This window comes from Equus asinus, chromosome 1 (genome assembly GCF_041296235.1).
Source record: "Equus asinus isolate D_3611 breed Donkey chromosome 1, EquAss-T2T_v2, whole genome shotgun sequence".
In the NCBI taxonomy this organism is placed as follows: Eukaryota; Metazoa; Chordata; class Mammalia; order Perissodactyla; family Equidae; genus Equus; species Equus asinus.
Genome location: NC_091790.1, coordinates 206,062,749 through 206,088,909, shown reverse-complemented (window position 1 = coordinate 206,088,909; position 26,161 = coordinate 206,062,749). Strand labels below are relative to the sequence as shown.

The 26,161-nt window shown below is 46.1% G+C and overlaps 1 protein-coding gene across 2 annotated transcripts in view; it reads left to right on the top strand.

Moving 5' to 3' along the window:
- Positions 1-25,709, top strand: part of CNPY1 (canopy FGF signaling regulator 1) — a 66,636-nt gene extending 40,927 nt beyond the window's left edge. For both annotated transcript variants that reach the window (XM_070516833.1, XM_044765674.2), the window contains exons 3-5: positions 16,688-16,891; positions 18,633-18,729; positions 22,699-25,709. In XM_070516833.1, the coding sequence (XP_070372934.1) occupies positions 16,688-16,891; positions 18,633-18,729; positions 22,699-22,733 (336 nt within the window). In that variant the 3' untranslated portion in view covers positions 22,734-25,709. The remainder of the gene's footprint in view (positions 1-16,687; positions 16,892-18,632; positions 18,730-22,698) is intronic.
- The last annotated feature ends 452 nt before the right edge of the window (positions 25,710-26,161 follow it).

The window sequence follows — 26,161 nt, the reverse complement described above, 5'->3', positions numbered from 1 at the left end:
GTGTAAACATACACGTTGAGTATTGTTTCAGTTTTTGTCTTTTTGTCATTTTAAAATAACAGTAAAATCATGTTATATATATTCCTCTGAAGAACGTGGAAATGTTGAATAAATTTAAGTGTTAAGTTTAAATGCTTTCCTCGAGCTATAGCCTGAATTGTGCCCTCCCGCTCGCCCCAGTTCACATGTTGGAGCCCCAACTCCCTGTGTGGAGCAAGGGCTCGTCACCTGGTGCACATGAAGCCTGGTTATTACACCGTCAGCCTTTGGGAAAAGAGAAGTAGCTTTATTGGCGAGATGGACCTGCAAGGACACAGGAGAGATGCGCTCTCAGATCCGTGTCCCTGATCCAGGGCTGGGGGACAATTCCTGGGCTGAAGGGCGGGGCCGTCTGGAGCGAGGAGATGGATGCCTGGAGGGGAGAAGTGAGGTGACTGATCTGCGCAACTGCAGTCAAGCTTCGTGCCTCTTCACAGGATGCTGTTCACAAAATGGCGGCCTCACCATGATCTGAGGGTGGAGTTTTCAGCCCTTTGATGTCAACAAGGTCACTTATCGGGCATTTGTGCAGGCCCAGTTGATGGGTTGGTGGTCTCAACTGGCCTGAACTGGACTAGGGGTCTCACTTCCTGAAAAACCACTCTATTTGCACTCCCATGTGACTGTGCTGGAAATGGAGCCGTTAAGAAACTGACTCAGGTTAAATGATGTCATAAGGGTGGGGCCTCAATCCCATAAGACTGGTGTCCTTACAAGAAGAGAGGCCCCCGAGCTTGCTGTCTCTGCCTGTGTGAGGTCACAGCCAGAAGGGGGTCGTCTGCAAACCAGGAAGAGACCTCACCAGGAGCAGGCTGGCACCTTGATCTCAGCCTTCCAGCCTCCAGAACGAGAAGTAAATTCTCATTGTTTAAGGCACTGGGCCTGTGGTGTTTTGTTATAGCCCCCTGAGCTGACTGAGACACCTCACCTCATGAAAATATGTCACAGACCCCCTCCAGGTCAATGCACAGGATCCAACTCGTGTTTTCAAGTGGCTGCACCCTGGTGAATTAGACCGTTCTCCTATAGGTGGACGCGCCCCCACACAGCAGCAAGCCTCCTGGACTATCTGTCCTCACATCCGGGGAATCTGATTTCTGCAGGACAGATCCCCGAAGGGCAGGGGTCAAAGGGCGGCACACTTTCACTGGACTCCAAGTCGCCACCTTACTTTCCCCAGAGGTTGCTGCATCTGACATTCCTGCCAGCCACGTGGGAGAGCTTTCTTGCATTTTTGCCAGCGTTGCTGGTGTCACTCTTTAATTTTTGGTAATCTGATAATTGAAAAATGGTGTTTCATTCTTGTCTTCCTTCCCCTTTCTTTGGCTCCTGGTGAAGTTAAGCAGTTTCACCATCGCACTGTTCGTTTAGATTTCCTATGTTTCGAGTTGCTTCTTTGTTTTGTTTTGTTTTGTTTTTTGAGGAAGATTAGCCCTGAGCTAATTGCTGCCAATCCTCCTCTTTTTGCTGAGGAAGACTGGCCCTGAGCTAACATCAGTGCCCATCTTCCTCTACTTTATATGTGGGACGCATACCATAGCATTGCTTGACAAGCGGTGGCATGTCCGCACCTGGGATCCAAACCGGCAAACCCTGGGCCCTCGGGAGCAAAGTGTGTGAAGTTAACCACTGTGCCACCAGGCCAGCCCCTTGAGTTGCTTCTTTGTCTCCTTTAGCCATCTTTCTCTGGGTTGTTTGCCTTTTATACTGTTACTATTCTGCAAGTCAGTGTGCGGGGTCAGGAGCCCTGTCTGACCAACGCGGCACACCGTGCTCTTCGTTAGGACTGTCCGCGGCCCGTTTTGCCACATGGACAGTCTTTTCACAACGGCTTTGGGTGTCTCGTCTTGTTTAAAGAGCCTCCTCACCATTTGGCGTACTGATGGTTTTCTGAATTTTCTCCCAGCGGTCTGGCTTTCAGGTGCAAACCCTGAATCCGTGTGGAATTGGGTTTGGGCGCAGAGTGAGGTGGGCTCCTGTGTTCCTCCCTCCAGCTGACAGCAGCTCATGTGCACCAGCACTGTTTGCTGAGCACCATTCTCCTCCTCCCCATTGAGTCAGAATGACACTTTGTCAGCTTTTTACAAAGATGCGTTTGTCAGAAACTGAAATACAGACATTCCTTCACATGTTCTGAGCATTGAAAGTATTTTTGTAGTGTTCATAGGGCATTCGTTAAATTTCAAATGTTATTCTAGATATTTGTATCCTCTCGTACATCTCGGTCCTGAATTACGTCTTTTATCCTGTACCCACCTCCCTACACCACACGGCGCAATGTTTTGCTCGTGGTGTGTTCTTGATGTCTGTGGAATGAACGAATAAAAGAACAAATGTTTTCTTGATAGATGTGTCATTTCTTCTCTATTGGTTCTGTGAGGCGTTTGGGGACTATTTCCACTATTTTGTGAAGACCCTAGGAAAATGATAGAATGTCAAGAAAGAAAGAGGACTGGGTATTTAATCTGACGATGTTGTAAGTGACGGTGGCATCAAGCTTTCACTGATTAAGCCCAGACAATATAAAAAGAGTCTGTGAGACCTGAGTGGGACGTGCGATGTGTGGCTTGTGGTCTGTCCAGACCTGTGTACTCAGAGAGCGACTCCACGCACAGCCAGCCCTCGGTCCGGGAGGTGGTCCTGTGAAGGACCCCTGCACCCCCAGCACCACCTTCTCCCCTCAGCCCCACCCACACTCTGCTGTGACTGGTGCTGACCGGGACGAAGGTGAAAATCGGTAACAGCGTGTATAACGTGGGCAGAGGCACAGCGCTCTGACTGGTCAAATATTCTGGTTAAGAGAGAAAACTTGACATTGGCATTCGGGAACATGGAAAGATTAAATGCTCAGGGACGAGAAATGAAACAGGTGATTCAATACTCTTCAACAGATAAAAATAATCATCGTCAGAGGACATAAAGTGATGCGAGAGAATTTAAGATTACAGTCGCTTGGCACAGAATAAGGGTCCATTAACCAACGTGCTGACGGCGTCCTCCCCAGCAGACCCAGATCTTCCCGCGGCCCCGGGAGCCTCTCCTTTTGCACCGTGTCCTGGAGGGACGCTGAATCTGCTCCCGGAAGAGCAGCGTCTACCCCAGCGCTGGGGGACCAGGCGTGGCCTCCATTCCTTAGATCTTCATTTCTAAAGCCGGGCTGTGTGTCTCCTCGGGCTGCCTTGACATCCTCCCACACATGGGGGCCTTGAACAAAAGTGTCGTCTCACTGTCCCGGAGGTGGGAGATCCAAAGCCGAGGTGTTGGCTGGGTCAGTTCCTTCTCAGGGACTCAGGGAGACTCTGTTCCCTGCCTCTCTTAGCTTCCGGTGGAGACGGCAGTCCTTGGCTTACAGCTGTGTCCCAAGCCTCTGCCTCCACGGTCACACGGGCTTCTCCCGCCCGGTGTCTGCGCCTCTTCTTCAGTTCTTGAGGCCACCGGTCCTGTTGGAGGAGCGCCAATCCTGACTGAGTATGACCTCATCGTAGTTCCTCACACCTTCAGGGACCCTCGTCTACACGGCCTGGGGCTTTGGACGGGAGCAGACCCACCACCGGCTTTACAGTGACGATCACGGGGCCTTTCACTCCGTCTTTCTGATTCCTCCAGGCTTGGAGGCTTTTTCTTCCCACTCGCCTTCCTGCGGTGTGTTCTCAGGGAGGGGGAGCTGCTGGGGGTCAACATGCCCTTTGTAGCCCCTCTCCGTGGCTGCAGGCCGCACTTCCCACCCCATGGCAGGGTGGCCTGCAGCGCGCTCTCTCCTTCCCGATCAATCATAAACATGTGAAGGGGCGCAGACCTAACCTGACCTCCACAGCCCCCAAAACACCGCCCTGCCCCGACGCCATCCGGGTGTGCGGACAAAGGCCCTTCACCCTTTGTCTCTCGTCCCTGAGTTCGCTTCCAGTACACGAGACTGTTCTCATCTGGGCTGGTTCAGACCATTTGGCAGAACGATTTCACAAGCCTGGCATTAGATGCCTCATGAAAGTCTAAATACGTAGGGCACCTGGCCTGGGACTTCGTGACTCTGCCACACTCGCAACTAGCTGTCGGAGCCGTCTGGCCTGACTTACCCTGAATAGATCTGCAGTCCTGTTCACTGCTCCTCATTCCACTGAGTCAGGATGGTTCGAATCCGCAAATTGGGTGAAGAATGGAGGGAGAACGGGGATGTGTTTAGAGCATTGCCACTGCTCTTCTCCTGGGACGAAGGGAGCCAGGAGCTGCCGTGGGCGCCGCGCAGCCCTCCTGGACGGGGTCAGGTTTAATGTGCTGCAGCTCTGAGTCTGGCGGGGTTTTGAACGTTTCTTTCCATGGAACCTTTGGAAGGAAAACGACGCATTGATTGTCTTGGAGAAAGAGCACCGCGAAGGGAGACTGAGTCCATGGCAATAAGTGTTCTAGAAACAGTGGCTCTGGAGGCACCTCCTTAGTGGTAGAGGGGACAGGTGGCTGTCTGGGGCAGGTGGGGGAGCATGCAGGGCAGTGTAGACGCGTGCAGAGAGCTCCCGGGAGGGCTGCACAGACACGTAGGCACACTCTGCGAAGACAGGGCAAGAGTTACCCCCGCGGGCCCCAGCCACTCAGAGAAGGGCCATGGCATCAGTTAGACCTGGGTTGTCTCCTGGCTTCAGCAGACACGCAGACCAGTTTTGTGACCTTGGACAAGAGACCAGCCTGGAGCAGGACTGGAGCAGGGATGCGGAGCCCTCGCAGGGGCTGCATGCTGGCATCGTCATCATGCACCACCGTGGGCCTCGCAGATGGGACAGAGGGGGTTTCAATGAGAGAGGCCCCAGGCAGAAGGCCAGGAGCAAGGCCAAGAGGAAATGGAGGGCGTAGACATTTAGCAGGTGTCGGCCACGGAGCCGGCCATGTGATGCCGTGGGGACGGGCAGGCCTCGGGCATCTGTCACACCCCGGGCTCCCCTAAGCTGCTGTGGGAGTTTCTCGAGGCCTTGGTTTCCTGGCCTACAACACAAGATAACAACGCCCACCTCACCAGGATGTGGGGGGGAGGCGGACCAAGCCACGTGTGTGAAGTTCCACTTGTGGGGCCCGGCCCGGAGGGCGTCCTCGGTGAGAGCTGCTGTGGTCGCCCAGTGTGCCGACAGGTGCAAAGGGCAGGGCCTGGGCGAAAGCAGCCTTCTTCTCCACTTGGGGCAGTGCGGCTCTCTCACTGCGTGTGTGTGCACATGTGTGACACACGCGTGTGTGTGTGCGTGTGTGTACACCTTCAAGTGTGTGTTAAAGACATTTAGAAGAACCGTTGTCATATCCTCTGGGAGAGCAGCACTGGTGGCCTCCAGAGAAGGGAAGAACGATGCTGATGGGGACAGGAGCGTCGTGGTGGGTCCACGCCATACCAGCAGGCAGGGGCCAGGCTGGAGTTGGAGGATGGAACAGCAGGCACGAGACCACTGGGCAAAGGGGCTTGGCCCAACAGCAGGACTGGTCAAGTGTCTTCTAGAAAGAGGCCGACAGTCAATATTATAGGCTCTGTGGGCCCTGTTGCCCCTACGCCACTCTGCCGCCATAGCTGCAAAGCAGCCGTGGACAGTATACGCACGGACAGACGTGGCTGTGTCCCAGGGAGCTTTCTCATGGACACTCAAATTTGAATTTCATATCATCTTCATGCATCACAAAATATTCTTCTTCTTTTAACTTTTTCAGCCATTTATAGTCATAAAAACCAGGCTTAGCTCACAAGCTGTACATAAACAGGTGGTGGCCAGGGGGACGCCGGCACCAAGGGAGGGCTCTTCCCAGGGCCAGCATGCTCCCTGGGAGATTTCATGGGGGCTGGACCACACACTCTGGGAGGACAGGGACCACCTTAGTTCTGTCCACTGCTGTCCCTCATGTCCTGCACAATACCTAGCACAGTAGGTGCTCCGTAAACAGTAGAAGTCCTTGCATTTCACCATTTAGCTCTGTGACTCGTGCTAGACTGTCTCTACTGTCCATGTTTCTCCACCCACCATTCTTGGGTCTCCCGCGTGTGTGGGGACCCTGTTGCCCATTAGAAAGGACCCCTTGTTCTGGTGTCCATCCGTCCCCAGCGCAGCACTCAGGGAAGAGCCTCTGCAGCAGTGGAACGCAGCCAGCAACATCCCTGGAAGGCTCATTCCACCCACCGCCAGGGGTCCTGGCACCTGGAAGAGGGGTGGACCTAGATTTCTTCTCTTCAGGGTCTTTAGGGGGCGTATTTCTTATGCTGAATCCAGAAATGTAATCCTCTTTCAAGGTCGGGGTGTTCACCGGCAGAAAGACGATGTTTATCCAAAGGCGCAGAGCATCAGGGAGGAAGCGATTTACTGTGATCTCTTGGGATTATTAATTTTTAAATAGTGGAAAAATAATTCAATCCAAATGGAGCAAATGATTTCACATCTGTCTGCTTTAAAAACCCTTAGTGGCGGCCAAAGTGATAAGGAGCAATGCGAAGGACTGAGGAGAAGCCAGTGGCCACTGCCAGAGCTCTCGACTCGGAACCAAGAGGAGAAACCACGACCCACGGTTTCCGGGAACCCCAGTACATGGCAGCCTGGTGGCAGTCGTTCTTCTCTATGGAAACCATTGAAGAAATGCACAGTCGTTTGGTTTGCGATTTGTCCTCATAGATGTCCCTTAGTTAGCCTGAGAAGGTTTCGTGCCCCCACCAGAAATATCAGCATGTAAGACAAACACACAGGCATGTCTGTCAAGAACGACTTAGCTATCCCACATTTAGGAACATGTCCTGAGAAAATAACCCAACAGGAGAGGAAAATGTTCAGAGTGCAGTTATTTATAATTTTTAAAATGTTGGCAACACCCTCGATGTCCCAAAGTCAGGGAGCTGCGAGACGGGCTATAAATTCTCCCGGCACACCCTGCTGCCGTTGAAGGCTGTGTGGCCGTGGTGACGGTGTGATGCGGAAAAGGCCAGGGGTCTGGGCTGTGTGGAACGGAGGGCACACGACTGGAGACATGTGGATGGAGGCTGGAGAGGCCCGGAGAACGGTTGTCAGGATGCTAGATTTTCCCCTTGCGTTTGAGTCCCAGTGCTTGAATGAAAACAGCACTTTGTGGAACGCTTAGCTTGTGAGCATGTTGATTTATGAGGACTCATGGTCACTAATGGCCCTAACAGAAGAAAACTAAACAACAAAACAAAAACATTTTCTTTAGCAAGAGCCAAGTTGATTTACTAATAGCGTCTTTTTCTCTGCTACAGACATAGGTTGGGTTTGGTCTCAACCCTTCCTGACGTTCTGTGCCCGTTCTTTTGGGGCTGGGATGGGCCATGCAGAACTGGAGCCCGACAGTCATTAGGAATGCACAGACACAGGTGACCCTTCTCTGGCCCCTGGGCTGATCTCCTCAACCACTTCGAGTTTACGAAGGGCCTGCCTCCTTTGCACCTGAAGTGTTTACGAGTCTGGTCATACCCCCATGAGGGACTGGGTCAAAACTGGGGGTTTCTGTGACAAAGAAACTTCTGGGCCAGGAGGAGACACAGCATCTTAAATGTTAGGTGTTAAAGCCATTTCTAAAGTTGCATTGGGGGACCCGAATTTGGGACATCAGATAAAGCGCTACCCTTTTCTCTTCCCGTCATTCTTGCTCTAGAGTGCCTCGTGCCTGCGGACTCTGGAGCAGAAGGAATGTGCGTTCCGTGGCTTCCAGCCCAGAGGACCCCTCCCAGCCCTCGACTAGCCCAGCAAAGGCAACCTTCAGGCCCGCTGCTTCCTGGTGTGGGCTCCGGGGAACAGAGCGAAGGCCAGAGATGCATGAGAGGGAAATAATGCCACGGAGAAGGAGCTAAACATTTTTGAAAAAATGTTATATTAATAAAGACCGGAATCATAAGACAGGTGCCAAGGAACTGCCGTGATCGCCTTCCACGTCCTTCTCTGCTGCTCTCAGTTGTCTCTGAGTATCCATAAAAAAATCGATGGGCTGGAAATGTGTTTTCTAAGCAGCGACATGGTGTCTCACTAAACTGAGCCCTCGTCTAGAGAGTGGGAGCATTTGGCTCTCCCGGAGGTGCTGTCTGGGTCTGCTGGTGGAGGCATCTTTTCCAGACCATCCCACACTGAGTTTCAAAGGACCAGCCTTTGAGTTGGTATCTCTTCGTGCTAAATGGTCCTTCCTCCAGTCTCTACTGGCATGCTCTTTCCAGACAGAGCCCAGAAGCAGAAAATAAAAAGGTCAGCTCCAGTAGCTGGCCCCTGTCCTCGCCATCACGATCACATCTCCGTCATCAAGATTCTGAGCAGTGCCGCTCACACTTCCCTGTGCACACGTGCCCGGGGCCTCATCAACACCGATCTGACGCAGGAGGTCTGGGCGGGGCAGGGTTCTGGGATGCCAGTGCTGCTGGTCCTTGGTCGCACACACGGGGGCCGTGGGTCTAAGTGGCCCTCCTGGCAGCTCTCAGGTCTGGGACGGTGGGCAGGGGAGAGGGGCGTCACTGAAGCTTCACAAGCAGACTCTCCCGCACTCTGCCGTCGAGGTCGCCCCTCCCTCGAGCTCGTCGGAAAGGAGGGTATGGAAAGCAGTCTATGCTGCTTAAATCTGCGTCACTTTAAAGGCACTCACAATCTAAAACTTTTAGTGTCCATCAGAGGGAAAGTAACAATCACACTTTACGTTTATTTGTTAAACCTTGGAAGAATTTTCCTATCGGTTACTTGACATGATCAGATTCACGAGAAGAGGCGTTGTTTGTCCCTGTTTTCCAGGCGAGGACTCTGGAAGGACAGGCAGGCCAGCGGCTGACCCGGGCCACACAGGCCGTGGGTGACGCTGGCCTAGAATGCGGGTGTTGGGCGGCCCTGGGCGGTGCTCCCTGCTCAGGGAGGCGCCCCGAGCCTGGGAGGAGATGGGGTCATCACACACACGCACGCACGGGGCCTGCCGGCGTGCTCCTGGTGGTGTTCAGGGTTTGTGGGTCGGCTTTGCCGGTGTCTCCTCGTGATGTTTGGGCTCTCTGGTGGCCCCCAGTCACCTCTTTGTAAACATTGCCTTTGGTGGGCGTGGGTTGTAGGCGGCAGGGCTTCAGGCTGGGGACATCATGGTCTGTGACTGCTGGGAGCTCGGCTGTCAGAACGAGGTGCCGCAGACTGTGCGGCTGAATCAGCAGAAGCTGAGCGTCTTGCGGGTCTGGAGGCCTGTCCCCTCAACTTGGAACGGCCCTGGTCTCCTGTGTCCTCACACGGTCGTCCATCTGTGTGTGTGTGTGTCCTCCTCTCTTCTTATGAGGACACTAGTCACACTGGGTCAGGGCCCACCCATCTGGCTTCGTGTTCCTTTAATTACCTCTTTAAAGGCCCTGTCACCACATAAGGTCACATTCTGAGGGGCTGGGGGTTAGGGTTCAACATATGAATTTTGGGGGACACCATTCAGCCTACAAGAGTGGTCCTACCTGGTCACTGGTGGGCGGCCTGGCATGCAGCAGCTGTGGCTGAAGTTTCTAGGGAAGAGGATGTCTGAGGACTAGTGGATAATCTCGCAGCCGGGTTCCACCGCTGGCTCTGCCCCCTGATGCCTGGGCAAGCTCCGCTCCGTGCCTCAGTGTCCCCAGCTGACAAGCGAGGGGTTGACTGTGGGGTCTCCAGGGCTCGGCTCCCTTGTCTGTGCTGCTGAGGCCTCGTGTCCAGGAGTGGGGAGGACGTGGAGAGAATGGTCTTGTTTCTAACCGCCACTGAGGGAAGACTCGGGCCGGGACGGTGGCCTCGGCGTGACAGCACGTTACCGGCCCCATCGCGGCCATGTGCTTCACACCCGGCCCCTCGCCTGGGAAACAGGGTTGAAAATGCTGGCCCTATCCCACTCAAAATGATTGTTTTGGGATAGAAAAAGGTAAGATTCTCGAAACACTGATTTGGAACCAATATTCCAGAGAGATTCTGCCATAGCTCACGACGGTTGGGAGCGCCTCCTTTGACACTGCCCTCGCGGCAGGGGGCGGGGGGGGGCACGGCTGCTTTGAATCTTTCTCCTGTGGGAACAGGTTCTCCACAGTAAGCGTGCCTTCCTTCAGCAACTGGCCAGCAGACGGTCCTCAGCCTGCTGGACGTGGACTGAGCCGTCTCAACCCCGAGTAAGAAAGAAAAAGTCCTGGATTGTGTGCGTGCTGTGCTCTACTCTGTGTAAAAAGAGGAGAATGCTCACAAACACATACAGACACACACATGTGCATACACAGACAGACGTAACGTGCGCATGAGCGCAAACCTGACACACATGCGTGTGGGCACATCGCATATACAGACATGCTCGTGTGCATGCACACTCATGGACACACATGCGTACACGCTGGCACACGGACACACACGTGCATTCACACATGCAGAGACACGCACTTGGACTACCTCTGGGGCAGCAGTCTGGGGTGGCAGCCTTACCTTTTATTCTACCCTTTGGTTCCTGTTGGATTTTTTTAAAAAAATCAAGTAACTACATTATTTTCTCCCATGAAATGTTCTTACAGAAAGCTGGCACTGGCCTGGGGAGGAGGGAACGGGCATCCTGGAGGAGAGCCTCAGCCACCTGCCTCTGGCACTCGCTTTGCCCCGCAGGAGCATCCTTTCTTTTCTGCTGTTCGGAACCGATGCAAACCTGCCTGGAAAGGCTGCACCTGGAGGAAATCAGGGGCTGTCCCCAGGGCCCCAGCTGACTCCTCGGGCTCAGTCTCCATCCTGCCCAGCACCTGGCAGTCCGGAGAAAGGCGCCCTGTGGATGAGTGGGGACACCTCATGCAGGTGCAGCTGACACCCTGCTCCTACTCCCAGTGTGTCTTCAGACTCAGCCCTCGTGGCCCAGAGGGAGGGCAGCCTTGCCTTCAAATCACCCAGGCCTGTTTTGAGGATGTGCAAGGGTCCTGGGAGCTTGGGGCCAAGCCCAGGACGAGGGCGTGGCGGCCGGGCAGGAAGTGTGCGCCTCTCCTGAGGTGTGACCCGGTGCCCCTGCGGCTGGCCTCGTGAGCAAGCGATGAGGGGCTGCCTCATCTTTCATGCTTTCAGCTGCCTCGGGTCTCACCCTGGAGCCGTGCGAAGTTTTCTTGGTTGCTTGTCAGCTACGAGACCAGGTGGCCCCTTCTGCATAATCCGCACCCATGTATGTGAGCTGGGGGCGTGCGTGCGTGCGTGTGTGTGTGTGCATGCATGTGAGAGTGTGCATGCGTGTGCCCATACACGTGTGAGTACATGCCTGTGTGTGTGTTTCCACATCTGTGGAGATGGAATACCCAGAGTTTCTTAACATCTCATCCAATTCATCGTCTCTTTCCTCTGAGACTGCTAACCCTTTCTAAGAAAATCTCACCATTTGCCCACAAGTATACAGATGACAAAAGCTGGGAAATGCAACAACAGAGTCCAAAAACGTGACTTTTCACCTTTTCTATTTGGGAAAAATGTTTTGCAGAGGGAACCACTCATCTACCGTTATGTTTCCAACAACAAAATGGTGAAAGACGCGCAGACTTTGGGGGGCAGAAGATTGTAAAGTAAGGACACGTATTATATTTCTGTGATCTTTATTCAGTTGCTAGACAAGGACTCATATTATCCTCAATTAATATTTACTGGACCTCTACGAGGCAGGTCTTTTTCAAATATTTTACTTTAATTTTCATTCAAAATCACAGAAGAGTCCCTTCTGAACAGTGTGACTCAGGGAGGTGTGCTGGGCGGACGTGCTGATGGAGTGTGATAAATGTTTGTTGTATGAACAGACACACTCACCTTGTGCTCTGTTAGTGGTCCCCCAGGGTTGCCTCTGCCCTTTTAAGCACTCTCACTTTTCCTAGTACATTTTTTCTTAATCTGCACAGTCCTTTCAGGTTATGCCAGCCGAGGGCAAGGCTCGGAAACACACAGAGAAAGGGGGCACGAAGTCGTGGCTTGGAGTGAATTTTAACAAAGGTTGAAAAATTGTAACATTGTTCACATGGGTAGTTACATTTCTTTTCATTGTACTTAAAATGTTTGAAAATTAAAGTTTTTTTGAAGGCCAGCAGGATACTTTTTAAAATGGGAAGCAAAACGACTAGGCCAATTTAGTTTTTAAAAACGAAAGTAAAGTATGTTTCTTTAACTTTCAGAAAAAGTCAAATTGAGTTAGATGACCCCCATTTGGAGTTCATTAATGGCGACTTTTCTCTAATGCTGTTTTGTCACTGTGAAGTTGAAAATAGGCTCCAGAATGAAAAATGTGATAGAAACTTTAATAGTTTTAAATTCTGGGAAAATTTCTCACACAAATCACATTGTTCTGATTTTATTATTTCTATTTTTCTCACAACCTGAGCATATACTTTATCTAATTATCGACATAATTGTCCATGAATAAGAACAGGAAACAATTGCAAAATATTTTAAATGATAAAAATGACTTTTTTCTATTATTCAAATTAAAGGAGGTAAAATTTTGATGTTATTTTCATAAATTTACTGTGTCATTGTGGTAAATTGTGCTGAAATCTTTGTATTTTTGTCCCCAAAGTTTTGTTGATTTCACAAATTTACCTGTTTTAATGTCAAATTTATAGTAACTGGAAAAACTAATATTAATTCTGTTATATGTTGGCTGGCTTTGGCTCTCTAAACCAAGGCTACTTAAAATCTTGTTGATCAATCTAGATGAAATTCATTTTTCTTGATATACAGAAATTTATCAACCTTTATTATTCCTCATCAAAAAGAGCTCCTGTAGATTTCTAATTATATTGTCTAATAAAACTAAACAGTCAATGCTATTTGCATATTATATGAAGAAGTGTCATACAACAAACTCATATCAGTCAATTAACATAAAAGCTAATTATGTATCTCATCAACTTACAAGAGTTGCTGAATTCATACTTCCTCTGCTGTAGCCTAGAGCAAAGGAGGTCTGAATTTTCACTTCTAAATATTGACTTTTAACTAATATCAGAAGTGATTTCAGTATTTTTATGGATAAAAGTTAATGATTAAACTAGATGCAATATTTGCTACAATGCAATTAAAATTTCTCCATTAGCTAAACCTCTAGAAGGAAAATCTCTGCAACAACGTGAAATTATCAGTCACTAAGTAAAGCACTGGTTTCATATCAGAAGGACACTCTAAAGTAACAATAAAGATAAGTGAGATTTATCTGAGATTGCCAGACTGTTATGAAAAAGATAGACCCCAGCAACAGTTTCCAGGTCCAACTGCACACTGGAACATAATTGTATTCCTGCCTGATTCTGATGGCTGTCAAGCAAGAAATCTGCTACACGATTAACAGAGACACAGTAATGAACGAACATGGGAAGCGCCCTGTAATTGACTGTTATTAAAGTGTTGTCAGAGTGGTCTGGAATAAATCCCTAACTCTAGTTTCCTATAGAAACCAAAGCCAAAACCTTCAACTACTTTTTTCTGCTTTAAAGTTGGGGCATGAGTCCTTCCTCCCACCCCCGTTTCATTGCTCACATAACAAGCACATGGTCAGAAGACGCCTAACGGGAAAAGAAATAATAGACACTACATACACTAAATATGATGTGGAGTTGTAGGTAGGTTTCAAAATGGGAAAAGTTAGGATTTCCTCTGATCAGGGTGTTCCAACATAGCAGGGAAATTATAACAGATCCTTTTTATATTTATAACTTATACGAAATGAGTCCATGTGTAAAAGTAACGGCTGATAAGAAACTGCCGGGGACTGGGGTTTCTCCGATACAATGATGGCGGCCTTTCCATTCATATTTTAATGAGGTTAGTGTCTCTGAGACAGTCCTTCCAGGGCGGAGGCAAGGCTCCCCTCAATGACAATAGGAGTTGCTTTATTGACAAGTACTATTCAAAATCTTCATAGTATAGAAAGAAAGACTTGGTTTTATTCCACTTGTCCCAATGCTTATTGCACTCTTATAATCAAAACACTTTGAGGGGAGAAAAAGCCTCGATTATTCTATGAACAGTCTTGAAATTTACTGAAGGCAGTTCAGCTGAGTGGAGTCATCTTAAACTCTAACCATGTGTGTTTTGATAAATGTATAAAGGGCTGCAACACATAGCATCTTTTTCTTAAATATTTTCTCACAAAATCCGATGCTTTGATTGGGATTTTTAAGACCTTTTTTATTTTTATTTTTTAATCTTCTGTGAAACGAACTCTACTAGTTTCACACTCGTCTTCTTCCTCTGCTGTTTTTACTGGAGACTGTAATGCAGCATTTCCTGAGCCATGTGTCAGAAACATTTTCTACTCCTAAAGGATGTTTACTCCTAAGAGCCAGCTAATTACATCAAAAAGCCAATCATCCTTCACAGACTCACAAAATTCACGTGTTGATCCCTTGATAAGACATATCTGTGTTCAAATAGGCACAATACTAATATATTCTAACACGTAAAATTACACTTTCAAAATAAAAACAATCCTGTTTGGTGGAAATTTTTAATGTGGGGTTGTTTTTAAAAAGCGCCAACCCAGGAAATAAATAAAATGGTTCTCAAAGGTTAGCTGGGGAAGGCCTTTCACTATTAACACCGTGCTTTTGCTGAAAACTTACACGCTCAGTCATTTTTGCACTCAGCGCAGAACGTTGGGCCAATTGTAAAGAGCAGTTTCGAGAGTGACCTCAACTGGACGTCAGATACTGAGATGTATCAGGACAGGGTCAGTGTTCACAAAGCCTCTTCCGGCCTCAGACCCTTGCCCCCCACCCCCAAGTGTTTACTTTTGCGATTGGGGATGGAGAGGGGCCCCCGAAGGGGAGAGAGAAATGTTTCTTGAATTACAGTTAGGTTTTTTAAATGCAAGAGTCTACTTTTCACGTTGAAGTAAAATGCTGCTCTGCTGATATCCAGAAAGTACCACGGATATATTTCATATGTATCAGATAAGAAGATATACTTAAAGCTCAGGCACGACAGGAAAAAAACATTCTGTTAATAATCTGCCTGGATTGATTGTAATTTAAGAATTTGTCTTTCTGTTTTACAACTTCTCAGTCCCAGGACATATTTACTCTTTAGTCTCTGTAAGTTCATAAAACAGATTTTCAGTTTTGCTCGTGGAGCGATTTTTTTGTGTTTTGTTTTTTACCCCTGCCGATGCTTGAAAGGCATAAAGATAATGCAGCCTGTGCTTGCAACGTGGACTTTAAGCCACTTACTTTAGGGTCTTTTGATTGTAGACATTTTTAAAAACTAAAACATTCGAGTTTTTTAAAAACGATATTTTAGTGAGTAAATAAACGTTGTGGTATCTTCCGGTTTAATGAACGATTTAGCTGCAGAGTGGCATGCAAGGGCCTTGAAAGCAATTCAAAACCGTCGGGGGGGGGGGCGGGGGGGGGGCGGACATTGCCGCTGTACGTGGTGGGCCAGGGGGAAGTTAGTCAGTGGTGTGCTTCTTTCGCTCTTTCCTCTTCCCACGTTTCTTTAAACATATCTTTTCACAAAGTTGATTCCTTACTGAACTGGGGGATGATGGTGGTGATGCTGGAGTGGTTTTTGCTGGAAGCTGGCTTTGGAGACACCGAGCGCGCCGCGCAGCTCCGCGCTGTCCTGTGAATCCTGCAGCCGGGCCGCTGGGTTTGGGGCCAGATGGCGGCGAGGCGCCCAGACCCTTTGTGCGCCCGGAGCGCGCATGTGAATGCAGCCCGGTCGTTGGCACCGGAAGGGTTCACACTGCGTCTGAAAGGGGACAATGGAGGCTGGATATATCAACATCGCAGAAATCGAGTTCATTTGTGATTCAGCCCCTTTCACCATGGTTGTCATGCAAACTTCCTACTTTGATCAGCAGAGGGTGGAGAGGGAAAAAGCCCGCAAAGGCCCGGGCCAGCGCGTCCGCGGCGCCCTTGGCGGGTCCCCGCCCCCTTCCGGAAGGAGCTGCGGGGACGCGGCATCCTGCACCTTGACCCGTCTAGACGGCCCCCAAGTTTTTGTCTCCGTTACCAAGGGCGAGGGGTGCTCTTTGACCCCTGCGCGGGGCGGAGGTGGTGGCCAAAGGGTCCTCTGAATCCTCGCTGGATTCCGGAGGGAGAGGGGCGCACGGAGACGGGCACCAGCTGTTCCAAAGGCAGCGCAGCCGCGCCTGCACGGGGGCAACTCCCTCAGCCTGTCTTTCTCTCTGCCCGCTTCCACTGCACCCATGGGCATTCGGCGGCTGCGGCGCAGAGGACGGACAGCGAAGAGAAGCCACCAGGAGGGCAGCACTTCTGGCTTTGCCTAACTTCTCCTGAACTGAGGGAGAGAGCTGTGACAAGACAGGAGCGGGCTCCCTCTGTCTCCATCGCTGTCTCCCCCTCTCTCGCTCGCCCTCTCCCTCCTTCTCTCCTCGTCTCCTCTCTCTCCTCTCTCCCTCTCCCTCTGGCAAGTAGACAAATAATAGCCATTTTCTGTGCTTAATGCCTTATTCTGCATGTTCAATGACTTTTTAATATTATTATCCGTATAAGCATAGTTTACAGTTTGAATGTTTTTCTGTCCACTTTCAAACATACGCACTTTTTTCTTAACTTACGTAAATAATAGAATTGAATAGATTTTGTGTTAGGAAGTGGGTACACATTCGCGTTAGTCGGGGTGGTGTATGCGTTCACTGGACGGTCTTTTAAATGATGCTAACATTGTGACCAGTTTCCCCTGCGTGTTGTTCCTAACAGATCCCCTTGGCGCAGTCGGAGGCATTCCTAACAGACCTCTTGGATAAAGTGTGTGAGCGAATGAATGACTACAAGCTTGAAGAAGACCCTGTGACCAAGAAGAAGACGTTCAAGAGATTCGCTCCAAGGAAAGGAGACAAAATATACAAAGAATTTAAAAAATTCTATTTTTATTCTGATGCTTACAGACCTTTGAAATTCGCGGTAAGCTCCCTCCTCCGCAGACGAACCCTATGCCCCCGGAACATAGCTTTGGTACTCTTTTTTTTTTCCCCGCCGTTTGTTCCCGTTGTTGCTGAGTTTCACGACTTTGAACATTAAAATATTACCGATTTGCTTGGTTGTCCCGCTGCTTTTTCAGTGTTAACCCTGGTTTTAGTAACTTGCCTTTTGAGACGCCTTGGGGCTGTGGTATTTCTCTCAGTGGAGACAGTTAAGTGATGTTTTCTAGAAAGTGCTGTTACAAATCCCAGTGACTTTAAGACACAGGTTGCACGTTGCTCTGCTCCTGTGGGGCCGTGGGGAGGAGTCTCCCCCGGTCCTCTGGCCAAGGAGGTTCCCACACGAGGAAATCAGGGCTGTGGTTCCCAGGTTAAAATACGAATTAAAATAAATGTCGTTTTACAGTATTTATAGCCAAATGATGGACGGGGGGTGATGCGCATCATCTTTTTTTCCCCCCCCAAGGCTTCACGGAAGAAATATTTTCCTGGGTTAATTCAAGTATTTTAGCACAAACTAAGTTAAACAAAGGCTTAAGTATGGTAGTTGGCTTAATGCCAGATTTCCTGCCAGTATAATGTTGATTTTACATGAATGCTGGCCTCTGGCTTGCAAAGATGTGCCTGGCAGAATGTACTGCAATATATTTCACTTTACTTAACGCTGGAGAATCAGACAAAGTGATGGGAGAAGCTGTTTAAAAAATGTATTAAGTTCATGCATTGGCCAAAATGTCAGGCATGCCAAGACCCTGAAATAGGGGCTTTAGCTGACTTTGGAAGATTTCATTTTAATTAAAAAGTAGAGGCAATAATTCAGGGTTAAAAGTACTGTGGAGTAGGAATTGCAATGAGTAAGTATGCTTATATTTCACAGGTTTTAAATAAACACCTTAGAGTGGAATTTAAATATTTTTAAGTGCCATTTAAAATTTTTAGAGTCTTGCTTGATGAACTTAGGAAATGATTTACAAGTCTCTGGTGAATGCCTTTCACTAGCTTCACAGTTCCTAAAGTTGTAACCTCGTGGTTCTCCAATGCAGACACAGCCTCCAGTTGGAATGTAAGATTTTCAAATGCATGGGTAATTTGAGCTCCTTCTTCTCTGAAAAGTCAGATTTTGGGGGAGAAGCAAAGTGAATTATGGATGGATCTCTAAATGGTATGAAAAGAAACTTGCCTGAGTAACTGTCAAGCATGTTATCCACAGTGAAATTGACGATGCATTTGTTTTGATTGCTGAGAAAGCTTAATTGTTTTCACTCTTCAGACCCTGTTTTAAAACCACAAAATGGATTATTACGTTAAGTCTGAAAGAAACTGGTTTAACCATTTCAAGGAGCTGTGTTCTTTAAAGTCTTCCAAAAGAGCAGAAACAAAAAACTAAGACGTTTCAGCTCCGTAAATAGACCTATTTCTTCCTATTCCTTGCATTTCAATTTCAGGAAGAGAAACAAACAGGAAGAACCCTTTTCCTTCCTCACCCTCGTCTTCCAACTCGACTAATCAGTTAGTCAAGTCCCAGGAAAATGATGCAATTAACATTCTGGGAAGAGGGTTAATCCAATGCAAAGACGTCCTTAAACCAAAAGGGCTAATAAAAACGAACCACCTTGGTAACATGATTTTATGTTTTCAGCTAATAAAATTTTGATAAGTCCTTCCTAACAAGATGCCCTGTGAGTGCACATCTATCCACATATGTCGTTATTCTATTTCTACAGTGCGAAACTATAATAGAGGAGTATGAAGATGAAATATTCTCACTTATCGCCCAGGAGGCACACTACCTCGCTGACAAGCTGTGCAGTGAAAAATCAGGTACTGTGTCTGATGTAACATGCGCCCGCGCCCGCGCCCGCCCCTCTCTCTCCTCAGCATTGTAGCAGCTTTTTTTCAAACCGAGCCTGGCTGTCTCCCTGCAGCCAACGGTTCTCGGCTCTATCAGAAAGGAGCCCATGTGAGAGAACACAAACAAACAGGACCACAGAGCTCCGTGGCTTTACTACTTACACTTCCTTTCTGCCATGTTTCAAACAAATTCACACATGCTCTGTCAGAATTGGATGGATACAAAGTACTTACTCTTTGTGAACTTTTAGAGACTGGGTTCTCCATCCTGGACCAGGAGAGGAGAATGTCTTTATGACTTGCCTAGTTACTACACCAACAGAAGGTGGGATCTTTATTTAGTAAGAAATTTTAAAAGCTTTTTTGTTTGTTTATTATGGAGGAGTGCTGGATATTCTTTTTTCAAGTTCCTTTCCCAGAATATTTACTTCCCAAAATTTTTTTTCTGGCAGAGAGTGGAAAATAATACTTGACTCATATTCTTAAACACACACATACACCCAAACTCAGAAGCTAGAAAAAAACTGCCAGAACTTGATTTATTGTATACAAAGTGGGGATGTTCCCACCATTGACCCTCCCATCTGTTTGGTTGAACGTACACCTCTAGTCTTGTATCATTTTGATGCCTTGTTAATATATTTACAGTAATGTAGTACAAATTGTGCATTCTTTTCAGGTATCTTTGAAAAAAAATGAATGATATACACGTAGACCATAATTTAAAGCTGGGGGAGTAATTGCAATTATGCAATTGTGGAAGCTTGAGAAATTTAGCATTTAGCAGTTGTTTACAATAAAAGTCTAATATACCTGCATCCACAGCATCAAATTTAGTGCCAAAGTCCTTAAGATAATAGTTACTGCACATTTGTAGATAAATATGTCATAACAAGTTATTAAAGAGGAAAGTTATAAGAAAGAAGTAAGTTTTCTTAGTCTGAGCAGATAATCGGGTTGTTTTCTGTTTCAACTCCAGTTTGGTGGGAGGGCGAAGAGGAGCTCAGTGAAGTGTGGTCAGGGCTGGTCAGGAGTCCGAGAGCTTTTCCCTTGGTTTTGGATATGTAAAGTTGTAATCTGTGAAATTCACATAAATAGGTGCATAGCTGCAATTTCCCAAAGAAAGTGCTTTTGAAGTTTTTCAAACAATTTGGAGATGTATGCATTAAGATATAAGCAAAAATGTGATGAATGGTATTGGAAGTATTTGTCTTCCTACTTTTTCCTCATAAAGGGTTTGGACTGGTCATACTCATCTATGGCAAATGCAAATAATTTGCTCCATGACCACATTCTCAAATAGTGTGGAAGGACTGGGGAGGCTTCACTAGCTCTTGACGGCAGTATTGCCCCCAGTAAGAAGATTCTGGGGGAAGGCTCTCTTCCCAGGTGCAGCAATTTGATTTAATTTCAATAATATCAGCTATCTCTTTTCATTTCTTCTGCATATTTATAATTGGAAGTAAAAATTAACCTTAACTTCCAGAAAATACAAGCATAAAGCACAAACCTAAGATATGTACAATGTTACTAGTATAAAATAAAACATGATTAGATAATTCTTAGTAGCGTTTGATTTTTTAAACACTGGTTAAGTGCTTACGCTATAAACATAGATATGAGTGCCTCAGAGATGTGGAGAAGGCAGGGTCACCACGCAGTCAGCCACCACGTGCCGCTGCACGGGGCAGCAGACTGAGTGTCTTCAGGTCGTGTTTCTCTGTGAAACATATTTATGGGTGTTCTGAACCATTCATAAGTTAAAACCTGAGAATATGTTAATCCAAAAAAGAGGCTAGACTTCTGCCCCCAAACCCCCCTATTGTCAAAGGAAGTTAACACCACATAACAAGGTGGAGAGTTTTATCAAACTTAAAAATTATTGCCAGAAAAGGCTAAAGCAACACATCAATGAGAAAAATTCTCATTAATGCCTGCAGCAACAGAGAAGTGATGTTTTAACATATTAAGATGGTTTCAGATAGCCCTGTAAATGGTGGGACTTGCACATGGTCTAAACCTCCAGATGCCCTCAGACATGGTCTAAAACACAAACGTAGTCAGTCTCCTGAGCAAGTGTGACGTTCATCCTCTGCTTTGTAAAGGTGACACTTTATCTCGTTCTGTTGGACAGTAACTTTGCTATGATTGATCTCTGCGATTTAAGTGATGTTTTAGAGGTATGACTGTGTGTGTGTGTGTTGTGTATTGGAGGTTATGGAACTGCACTAACCAATAACCCTTCCCAGTGTATATGATCTGCAAGATGCTGTACTGAGGGCTGTTAAAATGTCCACATATTGCTTTTAGAGAGAGAAGTAATTTTTTTAAAAATAGATATTTTTAGAACTAGAGGTTTGATTGGAAAGTTAGTCCCTTTCTATACTTTATAGGTGTGTGTATGTGTGCATATATATACATATGAATTTCGCTTTTTTTCTATTTAATGTAGATCATTCACTTTATTTTTAATAACTACATGACAGCAGATGAGGGCACTTTCACAGACTTTTTTAAATTCCACCTTTGTTGAGGTATAATTGACATATAAAATTGTGAGATATTTAGAGTATATATTGTGGTGTTTTGATAGGTGTCTACGTTGTGAGAGCGTCCCCCATCTGGTTAGTTAGCACGTGTATGACTCTTTAAAAGATTAAGATTCTCAGGTTCACCCCCTGCACACAAGCGAATAAATAGGAATAATGGAGGGAACGTATCTTCTGTTAAATCTACAATGACTGTGTTTGGATTTTAAAATAACGCATCAGTGAGATTCTTGTAAACATTGTGCCCCATCTTTTCAATGAGTGAAAAAACATCTCTGAGAAAGGCTGGAGGATTGCAGGTGAGCTGAGGGCGCACTTCAGCTTTGTCCTCTGGATGGAATAAAAGTTATCAGACACACCCTGTCCTTGGGGTGGGACAGAGTAGCAGGGGTGGGGGTATTCCCATGTAAGCTCTTCTTTTCCTAGGCAAAAAATAAAAGGGAGTCCATTAGATTTTCCTGGTGGAGTGTTTTGTGGCGCATAACCCAGGTTTCTCCGGATTGTCATTGTAATGCCTTGAAGTCAAAATGGTGTTTGAAAATCTTAATAAGATATAAGCCATGATCAACAGTATAACTGTGTTCCACTCAAGGAGGACATGTCACTCTAGATCGTGAATGAATGGATGTTGTTAGTTTGTGAGGTATTCGTTAGACAGAGTGTGTGAAGGTATAAATATAAATACATGAATAGATCCTGGACGCATATCACGTCTACTTTGATATCACATCCTAACATTTAAAAACATCAGACTGATGAATTTGTCTGAACATGATCATTCTGAATGCAGCCTATGGAATAAGGTATCAAGTATCTGGAAATGTTTAGCCCACATTTAAAGTAAAAGCATTTTCTACCTTTTTGTATAGACTTTCCAACAGTGTGTGGGGTGTTAAATTCTGACATACAAAGCAATTACTTCCAAAGGCTAGCATATTTCCTATTTTAAATAAATCATATGACTAAAACAATCTATAGCCTTTCTAACGAGGGTTGGCATTAACTGCCTCCAGCTGGCAAAGTAGCTCGTGTGAGAGCATCTCATCACCTCTCTGCTCCTTGGGTGAAATGGCAAGTGTGCTGGGCCCGTAGGTAAAGTATTCCTTAAACGCTTTCACGGCCATGGGAAAGGAGCCAGTCCCTGGGCTCTGCTTTAAAATACTCCAGGAAAATATCCTGGAGGATGGGACAAGAATAGCAGAGCGTGTTGAGGCCGGGTTTGGGTTCCGGGGAGGAGGTTATAACCTTTCTACTTTTGTGCATCTTTGAAAATTTCCATGATAAAAAAGTTTTTAAAATGTGCGTCCCAAGAATGTGCTTTTTGCAGAAAGTAGGTGTCCTGTGGGCTGGTCTTAAATGCAGTATCATGCTCTCTGACTTGTTTTTCCAGGTCTGTGTGAAACTGCTCCCCACGCTGAGCTCTAGGAGTGAGGTCTGCTGGTTAGAGGGGAGCGGAGTCCCAGCCCGAGGTCGTCGTCTGCATCCATGTCCTCGTGTCTCCTCCTGGGAAGAAATCTCGCATCTCTGACTTATACCACGTTGTTTCGTGTATGATATTGTATGAATATCTGTTGTTGGGCATCGTGACGAACCGGATTCTGTCTCTAGGTGAAGCTGCGGAGTGCGTAAAACAAATTCCCTTTGTGGGTTTTGATACAAACAGGCTTAGCAGTAGAGCATTTAATTCAGTAATAGGAAAAAAGTGAAGACATTTCATAAATGAAATAAGGATTTAATAATGTGTGCTGTATATTTTGTGCACATATACAAGTATAGTGTTCTGTTCAATGAGAACTTGATTTGATTTCTTAAATTCTTGATTGGCCATGAAATTAAGAAAATATATTGCCACAAATTTCAGATTATGTCTTCTGAGTTATATATGGCTATCAGTGAAAGAAACAAACTCACTTTATATCAGGAATGAAATTTAAATTTCTAGAAACCTTAAGTTAAAAAAAATTTTAATCTCTGAAATATAATTGAATACGTAAAAAATACTGAATGCTTTTATAGTGACCAATAACTATATTGACCTTTCTTACACACATCCTCTGAATTCAAATCATTTAGAATGTTGATTTATTATTACATCATGTATTCTTAAAAGATGGCACCGATGACCATGTTTTATTTTGCTACCAGCTCTCCTGTTGTGTTTCTGTTTTTTAAAGACCCTCAGCTAACGTTTGGTGTGTAGAGTTCACTACTGACTAACCCGTCCTTCTGTGTGGGCGTTTTTGTAGGTCTGGAGATGGAAGGGGCAGTGGGACCTTGTGGGAAGTTGCCTTTTGACCACACTCAGTCCCGGAGCGTAGAAACAATCTGACCCTCGCACACTTCGTTGCCTGTTAAATTTACATTCAGTGGAATCTGACTTTAATTATTTAAAATGTCAGGTCATATTCTACACTTGTTTTAAAAAATAAATTCTCCTTGTTGTCAGTGAGAATTTACTGGGTAGGATGATATAAATTTTTCGTCCAAAGAGCCAAAACGATTTGCCGTATGTTTCATAATTGCCTAGAGAGCACAGTGTTTAGACCACTCAACTGACTCTTCAGGAGGAAATGATTCTTAAATTTAGGAAAATTTACCAAAATTAAGAGGAAAAGGTTTCCATTTTCCTCCCTCTCCCACCCCCAGTCTTATTAAAAGTCAGATTTTTACGTTAATGTCATTTATTTGGGAAAACGTTAATGTCATTTATTTGGGAAGGTGTGTGATTTTTTGGTATGTCTGTAGCTTGTTAAGTAGCGTAAATCCTGCATATTATAGCCCAATGAGCCTGCACCTCGGCTGGTACAGACTGCGAATAGGGTTTAAGATAAGTAGCACCGTTGTTCAGCAGCACAGTAAACTTATTTAAAACAGAGTCCCTATATCTTTATGTAAACTTATCTATTTAAGATTAATTTAGCATTTCAAATAGTAAGTCATAAACATCTTCCTAACTTAGGCTTTCTTGGTAAATGCACCAAACAGGGGCATTATTTCTTCGCGGGAACATGGTGGAGACACGGGCACGCGGTTCCCACCACAGCCGTGGCATCCGTCACTGTAGGAGTGTATACCAGGCCTCTCCCCACTCTCAGCGCTGATCCTCACACACTCCCAAACATAGTCCTAAGGACCCTCGTAGAATCTGAGAGGACCTGGGCTCCTCTGGGCTCCTGTTTCCGGCCTGAATGGACCTGGTGAGATGTGCCTTCCTTCCACTGATGCCTGTTTTTCATGGCTGTTGACGCTTTTGGTCTGACTGGAGGGAGCCATGCGTCTTGCCTCTGATGGCGAATCTCTATTAAAGTTTTGCTAAATATGACTTTTTAGTTTTTCCTCACTTCCCAGTAAACATAGTCTTGTCTCTTACGAGATTTTTGATATCTCATGACTTACATATTTTTTCATTGCAGAAATTTTTTCCTGATCAAACTTGTTAAACTCATATAATGTTTGTAGCTCCCTAAGTTACTGATTAGAATTGCCTTGGGGTGATAGACTTGAGGCTGCAAGGCCTCCGAAGCTTCCCTCTGGGTCATGGTTAGGTTGCGCCGCTTTGCTAATGAACAATAATGAGATGGAGCCGCTGCTTGTTTTAGCATCCCTCCCAACCACATTCCTGCCTTTTTAATGACGTTTATTGACCAAAAACAAAACAAAACCAAAAAGCCAAGAATAACAAAGCAACATCTAGGGTATGAGAGAAAAGTTTCTCAGAGTCAATGAAAAGCAACCGAATTCTAGGTCAAAAAAATTCCTGGAGAAGAAGGAGAGGCTATAATGCTGATTAAAGAATGAGGCGAGAAAACATGTTTGAGGCGGATGGTTTCAAACTGTACTTTGATGAGATGGTTTCTTTGGGTCTCCACGCAAGACCTCTGTGAACCTGTTCTCGTAAAGAAAAGACCAAATTGGCTGAAATGAACAGTTCATGTTTTGTTATGTGGATTGCTGTTTTCTAAGAATATGCCAAGACCAGTGAATCCATGTCACTGAGGAGTGGAGAGGGGAACCGAGCCGAAGCCCCACACGGAGCAATCAATACTTTATTTACTAAGACAAGCCCTAAACAACACAGAGTCAATAGCTGGTTATATTTTTTATACCTATTTCCTTGCTTAGGTTGACATTTATTCATATATGTAATAGCCTTATCTAAATAAAAACTTTTAAACTATGTATCAATCTTAAAATTCAGATTTTAATGGAATATGAGAAAAAGCCATTCTTGGATGTGATTTTGTGGCCTGTTTTAAAATTTGATATAAATCTATGAGCTAATCTTAAACAAGCTAGTTTTAAATCTTAAAGTGAACTCAATGGCTTATTGCATAGGTTTGTACCAAAATGCAGTTATCAATGATAGTAAATCATCACAATAAAGATAAACCTGTTAGATACAAGTGTGTTCTTATTATGATTTTCTGCCTATAATTTAATTCACCTTTATAGGTTTTTTAAATTCCTCAGATTATTTGCTTCTGGAGTGAGGAACTAAATAAATAAAAAAATTGAATGTGATACATGAAATTGAAATATGAAAGTTGTAAAAACTTATTGCCCCTAAATTACCTAGGAGAAGAGGCAGGAAATGACCTTGTTCTCACTGGGCATCCCTCGTGCTGCCCCTTCGCCCTAAACATGTATTTGCTGAGAAGGGTTCACTTTTTTTGTTCGTTCTTCAGGATCTGCCCTGCGTGAAGGAGGTGGTGATTAAATTTAACTTAATATCAGCTCATTTGTCTGTAAGGCCATCCATCACCTGGAAAATCAGGCTTTGCATCCTCCGGACAGTGAGTGGAAGCGGAGTCCACAACATCAGATGTGGCTCGCGCACCCTCGGGTTCTCTGGG